The sequence below is a fragment of the Chiloscyllium plagiosum genome, unplaced genomic scaffold, assembly GCF_037043375.1.
Source record: "Chiloscyllium plagiosum isolate Xiang-an unplaced genomic scaffold, Cpla_swu_hap1 HiC_scaffold_34, whole genome shotgun sequence".
NCBI classification, from domain to species: domain Eukaryota; kingdom Metazoa; phylum Chordata; class Chondrichthyes; order Orectolobiformes; family Hemiscylliidae; genus Chiloscyllium; species Chiloscyllium plagiosum.
Window position 1 is genome coordinate 50,918,431 of NW_028270172.1, and position 14,393 is coordinate 50,932,823.

The 14,393-nt window shown below is 38.6% G+C and overlaps 1 protein-coding gene across 3 annotated transcripts in view; it reads right to left on the reverse strand.

Moving 5' to 3' along the window:
- gcm2 (GCM transcription factor 2) overlaps positions 1-14,393 on the reverse strand; it is a 51,105-nt gene that overhangs the window by 32,792 nt on the left and 3,920 nt on the right. For 2 of the 3 annotated variants that reach the window (XM_043719021.2, XM_043719020.2), the window contains exons 2-3: positions 6,764-6,946; positions 5,640-5,892 (exon numbers count right to left, since the gene is read on the reverse strand). In XM_043719021.2, coding sequence (XP_043574956.1) covers positions 5,640-5,892; positions 6,764-6,856 — 346 coding nt within the window. In that variant the 5' untranslated portion in view covers positions 6,857-6,946. Of the gene's footprint in view, positions 1-5,639; positions 5,893-6,763; positions 6,947-7,523; positions 7,622-14,393 lie in introns of those variants that run through there. The other variant, XM_043719019.2, reaches the window with a different exon arrangement.

Genomic DNA, 14,393 nt, shown 5'->3' on the forward strand with positions numbered 1-14,393 from the left:
TCGGATGGTGCGTTAGCTTTCATTAGCAGGGAGATGGAGATTGAGATTAAGAGCTGCAAGGTTATGCTGCAACTCTATAAAGCCCCGAATAGACCACATTTGGAATATTGTGTTCAGTTCTGATCACCTCATTATCGGAAGGATATAGAAGCTTTAGACAGAGTGAAAAGGAGATTTACCAGGTTGCTGCCTGGACTGGTGGGTATGTCTTATGAAGTAAGGTTAAGAGAGCTAGGGTTTTTCTCATTGGAGCAAAGAAGAATGAGCGGTGATTTGATAGAGGTGTACAAGATGATGAGAGACATAGATAGAATGGATAGCCAGAGGCTTTTTCCCAGGGTGGAAATGATTTTCACAAGGTGGCATAATTTTAAGGTGATTGGAGGAAGATATAGGGGAGATATCAGAGGTAGGTCCTTTACACAGAGAGTGGTGTGTGCGTGGAATGCACTGGCAGCAGTGGTAGTGGAGTCAGATACATTTGGGACATTTAAGCAACTCTTGGCTAGGCACATGGATGATGGTAAAATGTAGGGTATATAGATTAGTTTGATCTTAGAGTCAGATAAAAGATTGGCATAACATCAAGGGCATGTACTGTTCTGTATTCTATGTTCTATAACATTTCTGTTATCTCCACCATCACTTCCTTTAGCAGCCTGGGATGAAAGCCATCTAGACTAGACTTATTATCCATTCTAAACATAGCCAGCTTTTCCAGTATATCCTGCTTATCAAATTTAGGTTATCAACACCCTAACTGTCTCAATTTTTTACTTTTATCTTAACTGCCATTCTGTTCTCATATTCTCCCTTTCCAAATCTTACTTCAATCTTCACTTCCCCTCTTGATCTATTGTACCCTGGTTATTGCTTGAAGAAATTACCTAAGGTGCATCATATACCATCTTTACTTAGAGTCAGAGATGTACAGCACAGAAACAAACTCTTTGGTCCAACTCGTCCATGTCAACTGGTTATCCCAACTTTATCTAGTCCTATTTGCCAGCACTTGGCCCATATCCCTCTAAACCCTTTCTATTCATTTACCCATTCAGATGCCTTTTAAAAGCTGTCATTGTACCAGCCTCCAGCATTTCCTCTGGTTCATTATATTCTCTATTGCCCTTATCATCCAATGACTTTGGTTCTCCCACCTTTCCTCTTTTTGGAATGTACCTAAATTATACTAGTAAGAACGTCTCCTTACAAATCACTGTTGTGTTTTTACTTCCCTTTCTCTAGTTCCATCTTACTCTGGCTGGAGCTTCTCTTATCACATTAAAGTTAGACATCTAACAATTCAGAGGTTCTACTTTGGATTATTCCTTCTTCTTCTCCATTACTGACATAAACCTTATGAGATAAAAAGTTCCCTTGTAGACCCTTGATCCACCTCATCTATCTCATACCATTGTACCAGAAATAGAAATATCTCCTTCGTAATTGAATCAAGAAAATACATTGAGTGAAGAGGGGCCTGTCAGAGGAGAGGTAACATTAATTTCCTTCAATGTCAAGCTACCAAAGAGACCACGCTAAACCAATTCAGAAGGAATCAAAGGAGATCTTCCAGTGGCTGGAATCATCCCTATTCTTGGTAATAACCAATCATCACAACCCCAGGATGACAGTGTAGAAATTCTCCAGTATCCTTGGCCCACTCATACTCAGTTACTTCATAAATGGTGACATTCCCTACATCACAATGTCAAGAATGAGTTATTCAAAGATGATGTTCAACTTCATCTGCAATCCTACTCAGGAAAACAACCATGTCAGCCTATGGCAGCACTTAAACATCATTCAGTAAGGCCTAGGATCATAAATGACAAGTAACATTCACAATAACTAAGTATCGGGCAATTGTATTCTCAAAGAAATGAAAGCTCATTCACAACCTGTAGAGTTGCACTGCATGTTAACCAAGTTTCTACCATTAATATTCTGTTGGGCAGATTATCATTGAACAGAACCGTAACTGGGCTAGCAAACTTAAAATCAGAGCTACGAGACCTGATTTGAAATTAGTTACTCATTAATAAGAAACCCTTCCTGGTTTCTCAAAACGTCTCCACTATCTCATTTGGCAACAGTGCAATAAATCAATAGCTATCCATTCAACAAATCGGGGTCTCAAAAGGAAATACAACTCACCAAGGTTTTTGAACAATACTTTCAAACACTATGGCTCTACTGGCAAGAAAGTTAAAAATAACAATAATATGGGAACACTACTTGCTCCACTCTAATCTGAATTTATATATTACAATTTCTTCAGTATTGATGGGCTAATATTCACCAGAATTTATCAGTGTAGTAAACAAAGACTGCAACCATTCAACAAAAACAGGCAGTACTTTTGCAGAACAGTTGTTGAGGTGTCATAAAAGAATTATTTTAAATTTTCTTCCCAAACTATTCACCACAACACTCACCATTTCTGAAAATACGACTGAAGAAAGATAACTGAATAAACAACGATATATATTAATCAAATTTGCAGTTTCAATATATCTCAAGAGATTGATATGAACAGTTTAGATTAAGTATGTTAGGAAAATCTACTTCCATGGATTGGTAATCAGAGGATATCAATTTTAGATTCCATCAGAAGTAATAAGAGATAACAATTGTTTTCATATAGCAGGTTGATTGGACATGGAATGAAATAGAAGGGAGGAAAATAGTTCAGTATTCAAAACAGAAATACTTAACATCATTTGGGAAAGGGCTTGGGAATGGATCTATGTTTGTAGCTGTTTCATTGGCACGCATAATGGATTGTACTTGAACCTATAAGCTCTTCAAACTACTCAGTTTTCTTTTATAATAACACCTGCTTGTCCTCTATGTACTAGCATTCTATCAACCATTTCTCCCTGGACTATTATAAGTCACAATGTATGTGTTGCATCAGTATTCACTAGTGAAAGGGATGATATGGGTAATGAAATTTGGAGAGGTCTGTGATACAATTTTAAAAATTAGTATAGACAGGGAGGAGGTTCCGAGTGGTCTGGCAGGCTTAAAAGTAAATAAACCTCCAAGGCTTGATGAAACTTGTTGACTGAAGCAAGGTAGGAAAAAGCAGGGCACTTGCAAATGTTTTCAATTCCAATCTGGCCACAGGAGAGATGCCAGAAGGCTCAAGGACAGCCAATGTGGTACTATTATTCAAGAAGGGAGCAAGGAATAAATCAGAAACCACAGGCTGATCAGTCTGATCTCAGTAGTAGGGAAACTATTGGAAACATTTCTGAGGTACAGAATTAATCTGCATTTGGAGAGGCAGGCATTAATCAAGTGCAGTCAACATGGCTTTGTTTTTTTAGGGGGAGGTCACATCTGACCTCTATTCCTGATGAAAGGCTTTTGCCCAAAATGTTGATTTTCCTGCTCCTCAGATGCTGCCTGACCTGCTGTGCTTTTCCAGCACCACTCTGAGCAACTTGATTGAATTTTTTGAAGAGATGACCAGGTGCAATGCTTTTGACATAGACTATTTGATGTTCAGCAATATTTATGGTAAGGTTCCACATGGGAGACTGATAGCAAAGAGATAAACTAGGAAACTACAGGCCAGTCAGTCTAACCTCAGTGGTAGGAAAATTACTGGAAGCATTTCTAGGATCCGAGAAAATTAAACAAATTAAATTAGCTGAGTTCACCAATGGCAGAGACCTAACAAATTAATTTCAGTGCAGAGAGATGTGAAGTAGTGCATTTTGATAGAAGAAAACAGAGAGACAATACAGGTTCAATGGTACAACAGGAGTAGAGAGACCTTGAGGTTCATACACATGACTCTCTAAAGGTGGAGAAAGTGAGGACTGCAGATGCTGGAGACCAGAGTTGAAAAATGTGATGCTGGAAAAACACAGCAGGCCAGGCAGCATCCGAGGAGCAGGAGAATCGATGTTTCGGGCATAAACCCTCCTTCAGGCCATTCCTCAGATGCTGCCTGGCCCGCTGTGTTTTTCCAGCATCACATTTTTCAACTTCATTCTCTAAAGGTGGCCAGGTAAGTAGAAAAAAGTTGTTGAAAAGGCTTATAGGGTTATTAATAGAGGCATAGAATGTAAAAGCAAGGAAGTGATGCCACACCTCTACAAATCATTGGTCAGACCACACTTGGAGTATTTTGTTTAGTTCTGGGTACCTTATTTAAGGGAGGATGTTAAAGCCCTGGTGAGAGTTCAAAGAAGATTTACTCAATTGTTACCAGAAATGAAAAAAAATAAATACAAGCATAGATTAGAGAGATTGTGATTATTCTCCTTGAAGCAGAGAAGATTAGAAGGTGATCTTATTGAGGTGTTCAAAATATGATAATTTTGACAGGGTAAGAAATGATATTCTGTTTCCATTAGTTAATATGTCAGAAACTAGTGGTCACAATTTCAAGACTGTCAGCAAGAGAGCTAATAGTGAGCTGAGGAGAAACTTCTTTACTCAGGGAGTTAATAAGATTTGGAATGCAATGTCTGAAAGGGTGGTAGAGGTGGATTCCAAAGGAGGTTTCAAAAGAAAGCTGGATATATATATATATATATATATATATATACCTGAAGTTAAAAATCACACAACACCAGGTTATAGTTCAACAGGTTTAATTGGAAGCACACTAGCTTTCAGAGTGCTGCTCCTTCATCAGGTAATAGTGGGGCAGGATTATAAAACACAGACTGTATAGCAAAAGATCACGGTCTCATAGTGTCAACCTGGTGTTGTGTGATTTTTAACTTTGTTCACCCCAGTCCAACACTAGCACCTCCACATCTAGGGGAGAATAATAATTACTTAAATTTCTTCTGATTCATTTAGTTTTAAGGAGAAGCTAATAATTTCACTGTGGCTATTATATGAGGGCAACTGTAATCCAAGGTATGGAAGGAGTATGATTAGAAAGTGAAGAAACATCTCAAAGCATAGAAAACTGAGCACCAAATCAAAAATCAGTCCAAGTCTATCTGCTGAGAGGATACAATTTTAGAGCAGAGAAAGAGATCTCTGAAAAAGCAACTTCTTCACATTATGTATTCTATTAAGATTAGAAGATCCTACTGCACCACATCTAGTAAGTTTTCTTTTTATTTAGTGGTTTCAGTCTATCTCCATCCCTTTCTTGATGTTGTATCTTTCCTTCCTCCCACCAAATCTTTGTTTTGTTTTCAAACAGCCCCCATTGCTCTTTGGTGAGTGGAATATTTGAGTAACATTCTACTAGCGAGAAGGGCAAAAGCAGCAGATGTGTGGGAGCGCCACCTTTCTCTTCTAAGCTACACACCATACTGGGTTAAACCTTTACATACTGGGTTAAACCTTTACCTTTACATCTGTTGGTCAAAATTCTGGAATTCTCATCCAAAAAGCAATATGGCTGGTCCTAAAGCCCACGGAGAGCAGTGGCTCAAGAAGTGAGCTCACCACCTTCTCTTGGGCAAATAGGGGATGAACAATAAATGATGACCTAGCCAGCTGCCCACAACCTTTGAACGAATATTTTAAAAGTACTTTCCAACAGGCATTCCCTTTCCTGATGCAAATCTAGTTCAGTCTGTTAGATACTTGAGCTCTCCTACAAATAATTTTATATTAATCCAACAATATACAATGCCAGACTGTGGGTTACTCACTCTGCTGTTTTTGACGAGCTTTGTCACAGATAGCCGGTCTGAGCTGTAATTTGCTGCCATTAGGCAAGGTGCAGTTTCTGGCGCAGATCACCACTCCAAGGCAGGACTTTTTCAGGATCTGGCAGTTGTGGTTGTTGGTGTTCCTCATGGCCCAGCCGCTAAGGTGCCTCTGCGCATTTTTATCATCTGCAGTGTAAATATATCGCACATAGCCATCTGTCCATTCCTGGAACGTATCAAACTGCTTTATGTCCTGTCAGTTACACACAAAAAAGGATTTATTTTCAACGATGGAAGGCAGCAGAGAACCAATATTATATGAGAAAAGCAAACGTGGACAGATCTTTTCTGAACTCCATACCACAGGCACACTTATTAGACCAAATTTAGACCATGACTTGATCAATTTTAGATCTATTTATTTATCAATCTGCGATCGCTCTAAACTAAATCTAAACGATCAAATTAAAACCGACTTACATGTGTTTTATAAAAGGATGTCTAAAATTTATTGCAAATTTTATTAAATTGCAATTGTTGCAGTTCAGAACATCCGGATCCAGTCCGAAATCATAGTCTTTCTTTTTAAACTACATTAGATTTCGAATTATTGAACATGTTCGAAGGGACGAACTGAATTACCCGCCAGTAAACAGCAAATGGACATTATTAAGGCGGAAGCCACCAGCTCTGGACCTTCTGATGAAGGGTCACTGGACCCGAGAAAATGTCACAGATGCTCCCAGACCTGCTGAGTTTCTCCAATTATTTCATCTCTGGAAAGATCGTACTTGTCTGAACTGAATTTTAGGACGAGTCTGATTCTGTCTCTACCCCAGAAGTTAACTATTTCAAAATGTTTCCAGTTTAACTTTTGAAATTGAACTGAAAAACATTCAGATAACGTCCTTTGAGATGAATACAACATGCACAATTATATATATTTTTAAAAGAAGCACAAAAAAGTAAAAGCAAGTATTTTCCAAATTGCTCTCCTCGACCAACTTCAGGGATTTCAAGATCCGTTTAAGGAACGATATTTCACTGTTAACTTCCACCAATCCAAGTAGAAATACCACATGTGAACGCGTTCTCTTACAAGACGAATATTTTACAAGAGTTACCTGGGGCAGTTTGGGGTCGTTAATGTCCCAGGTGATTTTCATCCCGTAAGAACACACACAGTCGGCATCTTGGTACTGACTCCCTTTGGACATTTTTTTCCTCTGGGCCAGGAATCAGCTCCACTCAACGACAGAAGGTGACATGGGCTGGCCTCGGACTCCACTCGCACTCCGGTTCATGTACTGCATAAAATAAACGGCAGGGTGAAGCAATCGTCAGAGATACTGGGGGTAGGAATTAACGGTGGCTAACTAAACACGGAATGAGAAAATAAAGTTTAAAAAAGTTTGACAGGAAGTGCTCGTGTTCACGGAAATTGGCAAAACGTAGGCATTTGAATTCCATTTGATGCCGTGTGGAGTGAAGAAGGTTTCGCTGTAGCGCACCCCGCTGTGCAGTTCTTTATCTGAAACCTTGGATCAATGAAGACGTTCTGAACAGTCACTAGAACCTCGCGCTGATACAGGATACACGCTCTTTCTGACACGGTTGGGTAGGAGTTGAACACCAGCACTAGCTTTCATGTCAGGTGAACCGTGTTGGTGACCTGCGAAAATAGCCTGTTCTAATCTACACGTAGACATTCAGTCAGTCACACAAGGCCCGCCTGCCTGCTAGTGTCTCAAACACTGCAGTCTATAGAGACATAATCAGCCGCAAAGCGAGCAGGAATTAACCACAAATTCAAGGTTAGATCCCACATCAAAATAGAATTAGCAGGGATCTTGAAATGGCAATGTAAAAACATTTGTAACTTACTGGAATTCTGATACGATACGATTATTTATTCCTTAACAGCCAAAGTAAAGCATTAATAGCACGGAAGTCACCATGCCCTTCCCAAACGGTCTGTTGACGTGGACTATACACAGATGTGGATAGAATATACGGTGAATTTTAGATAAATGTTTAAATATTGTGAAAGTACCAATGAAAATGAATGTCCGTTGGTTTCACAGTAGACCATAGTGTAATGTGAGGTATATAATTGATTGTTGGGGCGCTTCCGATTATTTTATAGGTTATTTTGAACTGGAGATGACACTGTACGTCTTAGTCATCGGGTGCTTGTGGTATTTTTGTTTCTTGTAAATCTGAGTTCATTGATATGGATAAGATACAAGATACAGGTTGTCACAAACTAAAAAGGCGAGAAATTGGATTTTTCCACAGTTAAACTTCTCCTTTAAAAGGTTAGATAGATATCGATTTTTATTTAAAACCGCACAATTGAAAAATAGAATCAATTAAATTTATTCAAGTTGTTTGTTAACTGGGAACTAGTACTTGAAAAATTAGTATGTATTAATTAGAATATTTAAATAACATCAAACGGGGTCAAGTGGAGATGAGGTGGAAAACATTCCTCATGCACAGAACGTTGTGCATTTTGAAAGTAAAGGGTGTTTTGCCCTTTCCCTTATTTATATAACAACATTGCTAAACACTGCTTCACTTTGTCTGATTAAGGTAGGAACCTTTCCGAGTGTAATGGATCAAACAGAGAAATAAGCAAACCCGTTGTCTAAATGTTTTGTGTAAACCTCAGATTTTTCAGTTTATGAATCAGAAAACCTGTTCTGACGCAGTAGCCAAACTTGTTCCTACATTTGAGTTTGGCAGAACATTTATGAGGTAGTCTGCATATCTAAGTGAAACTATGGACTATTCACGATTTCTTTAGCCACTAAATAGCATGGCTCGTCCGGTTAGATCAGTTGGCTGAACAACTGGTTTATAATAGACTGTGGGTTCGATTCCTCCACCAGCTGAGGTTACCATAAAGGACTGTCCTCTCTAATCTCTTCCCTTGCCTGAAGCATGGTGACCCTCAGGTCACATCACCATTAGTCGCCTTTCCCCAACGGGAGACTAATCCTATGGTCCGGCAGGACCACGGCAACTTTACTTTTGAAACAGAATGTCGAGGTTTTATTTAAAATAAATGAGGAAAATGTGACCAATGAGAGGAACATTGAATATTCTGCAGTTAGTCCTGAATTGGGTGATCATATTCCACGAAATCGTTGCAGACATTCGACACGAACATTGAACAACTCCGACCCAAGCTCACGCCCTACTGGCGCGAAAAGGTGACCAGGAAAGAGAAGTCAGAGCGTTAACTTCTGAATATTTCGTGATCTGAGTTATCTTCTGTATTAGTCTGCTCGCCGATCTCCTTCAAGGAATCTTCACAATTTACGTAAAAAATAAACAATTATTTGCCTCAAAAATACTGATCATTATTGAACAAAATACTAACCAGTACTCACACCAAATTGGATCAAAGTTGAACCCAGGATAAAACAATATTTTTGGCCAAGAAATTTTAACGGATACTGACCCCAAAATTAAATCAGAACCAAGTATATGAACGTACCCCGGATACTGAGGAAAAAAAAATCCTGAAAGGCAAGATCCTCTCTAATTTAACCAAACAATGGAACCGAGCTCACAACCTTAGCATACAACCACAACATTTTCATTTGCCAAATACCACAAACATCCAAGCTCTTCAGGATTCCAGCCATGTGTCTGACTCTAATTCGGGAGTACACTAGGTTGGGAAACATCGTTTTTGGTCTTCGTCTCATTAGTTAAATAGCATCGATTCAATTTGACGAAACAATAGCAAAACAAGGAAGCCTTCTTGAAACAGAGAAAAAAAATCCTTCAAGGAAATATACAAGGAAGTGATCTCAATTTTATGTACAGTAAACTGCCACCCTGCTCAAATCTAAGGTAGATGTTATAAATAAACCCATCTTGAAAAAAATAAATTGGCATCGCGCTGTTCTACAGCATCCTGAATTATTAACGATTTCTTGTAAATCGATGAGCTAATATTTCCAAGTATTTTAAATTCTGGAACAATCAAATTCGTCGAAGAAGGGAGAAAGCGATAAGCCTTTAAGATCTTATTGCAGTTACCGAAGAGGTAGGTGAAGGCAGTTCCAAACCGCGCAGTTAATAAGCACTCCTAAAAATACAAATTTAGGCACATCGCTTTCGCAGCGGTATCGCATCAAAAGAATAGGATAAGAGGAAAACAAAATTTTACCGAACGTGAAATGTTTAAAGCCTTCAATTATGGGATTGTCCTATGGCGGCAAAATCGTTAACTGGTGACATGAGCAAGGAAGCATAAGAATTCCATTAAACGCTTTCAAAATTATATTGAAAAATATATTTCGTTCTGTATTTAAGCTTTAACATAAAGTATTGAGTCACATCAGTTAGTTAATTGTCATATCTTTTGTTCTAAATAATTTAGAATTCTGGTGCCAAAACAGAGCTGTAAATTGTATGCAGATGACGATAATAATAAACAGCACAAAGTCGAATTGTTGAAATTATCAAAAGTAATTCAAAATGTTTCCTCACTGAGATAGATTAATATCAGTACAATGAAAGCAAATGTAAAACATATAAATTTTCAAATATTTGGAATTTTCTACAAAAAAACGAAAGTAGCTAAGATTAATTAAAGATTTGTGTATAATTATTTTTGCTAACATCATACATTTTAAACCTCATTGCTCTGTTGTTTTAAATGAAAGGAAATTATGAGCAACATGTTTTTGTATGCACCTTTCCAAATCAAACTAGTAATAATATAATACATTGAAGAGTTTACAACTGTGAGAATAAAACTTCAGCAAAGACCAAAGAACAATACTGCACAGGAACAGTTCTCTAAGCCTGCACTAATACACTTTGCCCTTCCATATTAAACCATGTTCATGTATAGGATCCTTATCCCTCTATTCCCTTCCTGTTCATGTATTATTCCAGTTGCTTCTTAAATGCTGCTATTGTGTCTGCAGCCATCACCTCCTCTGGCAGCACATTCCATGGACTCACTATTCTTGGAGTGAAAACTTTGCCTCACACATCTCTTTCAAACATCTCCCTGCACCTTGAGCCTGGGTCCCCTAGTAATTGTCCCCTCCAGCCTGGGGAAAACCCTTATACTTGCCACTCTATCCATGCCATTGACAATCTTACAAACTTCTATCAGGTTGCCCCTCAACCTCCTGCGTTCCAGTGAAAACAAACCCAGTATATGCAACCTTCATAGCTAGAACCCCCCATACCAGGCAGCACTCTGGTAAAACTTTTCTGTTATCTCTCCAAAGTATCCACTAACTTCTGGTACTGTGGTGACCAGAACTGTGTGCAATATTCAAGTGTGGCCTAATTAAAGTTCTTTAAAGCTGCAGCATAATTTGCTTATCCTTATACTCAACACCCCTTCCAATGAAGACAACCGTGTCATTGTCCTTTTTTACTTACTTATCTATCTATCTGTACTGCAACCTTCAGTGATTAGCCTGCACACCCAAATCCTTCTGCATAGCAATACTCCTAAGGGTTCCGTCATCCACTGTATAATTTCCATCTGTATTTAATCCTCAAAGATGCATCACCTCACATTTGTCCCAATTAAACTCCATCTGCCATTTTCTACCCATGCCTCCAGCTGATCTGTATCCTGCTGTATTCTCTGACAATCCTCCTCACTATCCGCAACTCCAGCAATCGTTGTGGGGTCAACAAACTTAATAATCATACCAGCTGCACTTTCCCCCAAATCATTTATGTAGACTGTGAACAGCAGAGGCCTTCATTCAGCACAAAGTATTCATTTAGGACCTCACCTACCTCTTCTGGCTCCACACAGATTCCTCCCACTCTTTCCACAGCTACCTCTTGTTTTATCTATTTATTTTATCTATTCTCCTCAATCCTATTTGTTAATGACTTTTCATGACCCCTTATAACCCTTCTAATTCCTTGTTTAAGTTCTTTCATGTACTTAAAGGGCTTCTTCAGTTCCCATCCTCCTAGATTTATGCTTCCTTTTTTATTTTTATGAATCTCATAACATGCCTGGTCATCCAAGGTTCACATAACTTGCCATACCTAGTCTACATTCTCGCAGGAAAGTGCAGCCCCTGAACTCTTCTCATCTGCCATCTGAAATATTCCCACATAGTCAATGTGGTACCCTCAAGCAGCCACCTCTGGTCAACATTCTCCAGTTCCTGCCTTACATTGTTGCAGCTCATCTTCCCCTAATTTAACACCCTTCACCCGAGGACTGCTTTTATCCCTATCCATGAATATCTTACTCATTATGATCAGTACTCCCAAAATGCTCCCGACTGAAAATTCACTTATCTGAATGGACTCATTTCACAAAACCAGGTCCAATATAACCCTGTGTCAAGAAAGCTGCCTGAAAGGTCCTTTCAAATTCTGCCCCATCCAAGCCCCGAGCACAAGTGAACCCAAGCAATGTAAGGGAAGTTAAAATCACTCTCCACAACAACGCTGTTAATTTTACCTTGTTCCAAAGTATGTCTACATATTCTCTCCTCTATCTCCTGCTGGCTATTGTAGTGTACCCCCAGCATTGTGATTTGACCTTTCCCATTCTTGAGTTTCACCCATACTGCCTCAGTGTTCGAGTTCTCTGATGCATCTTCCCTGGGTAGAGTTATGTGATGCACCTTTACCAATAATGCAACCCCTCCACTGCTTTTCCATTCCCTTCTATCACATCTGAAACATCTAAATTCTGAGACATTCAGCTCCCAGTCCTGTCCCTCTTTCAGCCAAATCTCCACGATTGCAATAATGTCACAGTTCCAAGTCGTAACCAAAGCTCTTATGTTACCCATCTTGCCTATCATGGCTCTTCCATTGAAACACATGCATTTGAGACCACCTCCCCTGCCCTTTCCAGCAGCATTTCCCTGTTTGTTCCTGTTCTTAGTCATATTTGCCTTGGTTTCTACCTCTCCCCCAATTTCTGTATCTCCTGCCTCCTCCTCTGGTTCAGCAGATTATCAGTCTAATCTGAACATTGAGATAAGTTACTTTTCAAAACATGCTCCAACATAATCTTTAAAGCATGCACAGATCAAAATATTTATCCTAGAGATCTGGAAACATAGGCATTTATTAACAAGTCACAATGCAGTAAAATGGAACTGCATGCATCTGCATGTTTGAAATAAAGAATTTCATCTTCTAAGTTTAGTGGTCTGAAGTCCAATATGAACAAAACTAATGCTAAGCTGTTGACTGTAAATCACAGTCAATTTGGGGTGGCATGATGGGCTCAGTGGTTAGCACTGCTACTTCACAGCATTGAGGACCTGGATTTGATTCCAGGCTTGGGTGACTGTTTATGTGGAGTTTACACATTCTCCCCATGTCTATGTGAGTTTCCTCAAAGTGCTCTAGTTTCCTCCCACAGTCCAAATATGTGTAGGTTAGGTGTCCATAATGTCCAGTGATGTGCAGGGTAGGTAGCTGTGGTAAATGTGGTGTTATGGGGAGAGGAAGGGGACTGGGTCTGGGTGGGATGCTCTTTGGAGGGTTGGTGCAGACTCGGGCTGAATCGCCTCTTACCACATTTTAGGGATTCTATGATTCCAAGTATGTTTAAATTTGAACAACATGCATTGTATTTTTGATTGAATGCTCATTTATATATCATTTAAATTTAAATGCTGAAGTCATGCATTCTCCCTGCAATGAGGAGACATGAATTTTGAGAAACCTTGCAGAACATCTTGACTTAATGATCAAATTCTTTTGTGAATGTCATGTTTCAAATATGACATATTTCAGTACACAGATTAGATTAATCAGCTTCTGAAGTTTTATTCTATCATCCTACGAGGTCATCTAAATATTTGGATATGCAACTCCACCAGTGTAAAGCACTGTTTACTGAATGTTGTTGACTGCTCCCATGGATATGCAGAAATCTGTTCAGGGCACTCTGTGTTCCTTGTATCTGTATTCCTTTTGTTATATCATAACAGAGAGTCTGCAGTTCTGTATGCTCTTATAACATTTAAACACTCAGTACAATGGTTGTCCAAAGCTTAACTGATCCAGTCTAAGACTTAACAATCTCTAAACTCTGTTTCACAATGAACCATGAATTGTACTGCATCCTGGAAACTGACTGTTGCCACTTGCCACAACTGCAATCAAGATTTGGATATCATTCCAAACATATAATAACCATTGAAAAGAATTTGTGCCTCACATCACTTATATTATATGAAATAATTTTTTTAAACATTCTTATGGAAGCAAAAGAAAGGACACTGAAATTTGTATTCATTATCCTTAATGTATATTCAGAGAAGTACTTCTCTTTCCACAGATGCTGCTTGATTTGCCCCATTACAAGAGATAAATTATTCGAGAGAGCAAATTTAATTTTCTTCAAAATAAGATAGCAGAAAGCGTTCAAACTTAGACTACAATCCTAATGTTTTCCAATGAAATGACATTGTTGAAACACCATGAGTCTTTACTATAACTGGGAGAATATATCATCTAAGTTTGAACTAAGAGACAACACCATTTATATGAAATAAATACAGAAATGATCGAGAAACTCAGTAGGTCTGAAAGCATCTGTGGAGAGAGAAACAGAGTTAATGTTTTGAATCTAGCATTTTATGTATTTGTTCCAGATTATCAACATCTGCAGTATTTTGCTTTAATATCTGACAAATGGCCCTGAATTAATACCTACAAATTGAAAAAGTTATTTATAAACTTCAGGAAGGGATTATCTTAATGTATACATAAAAT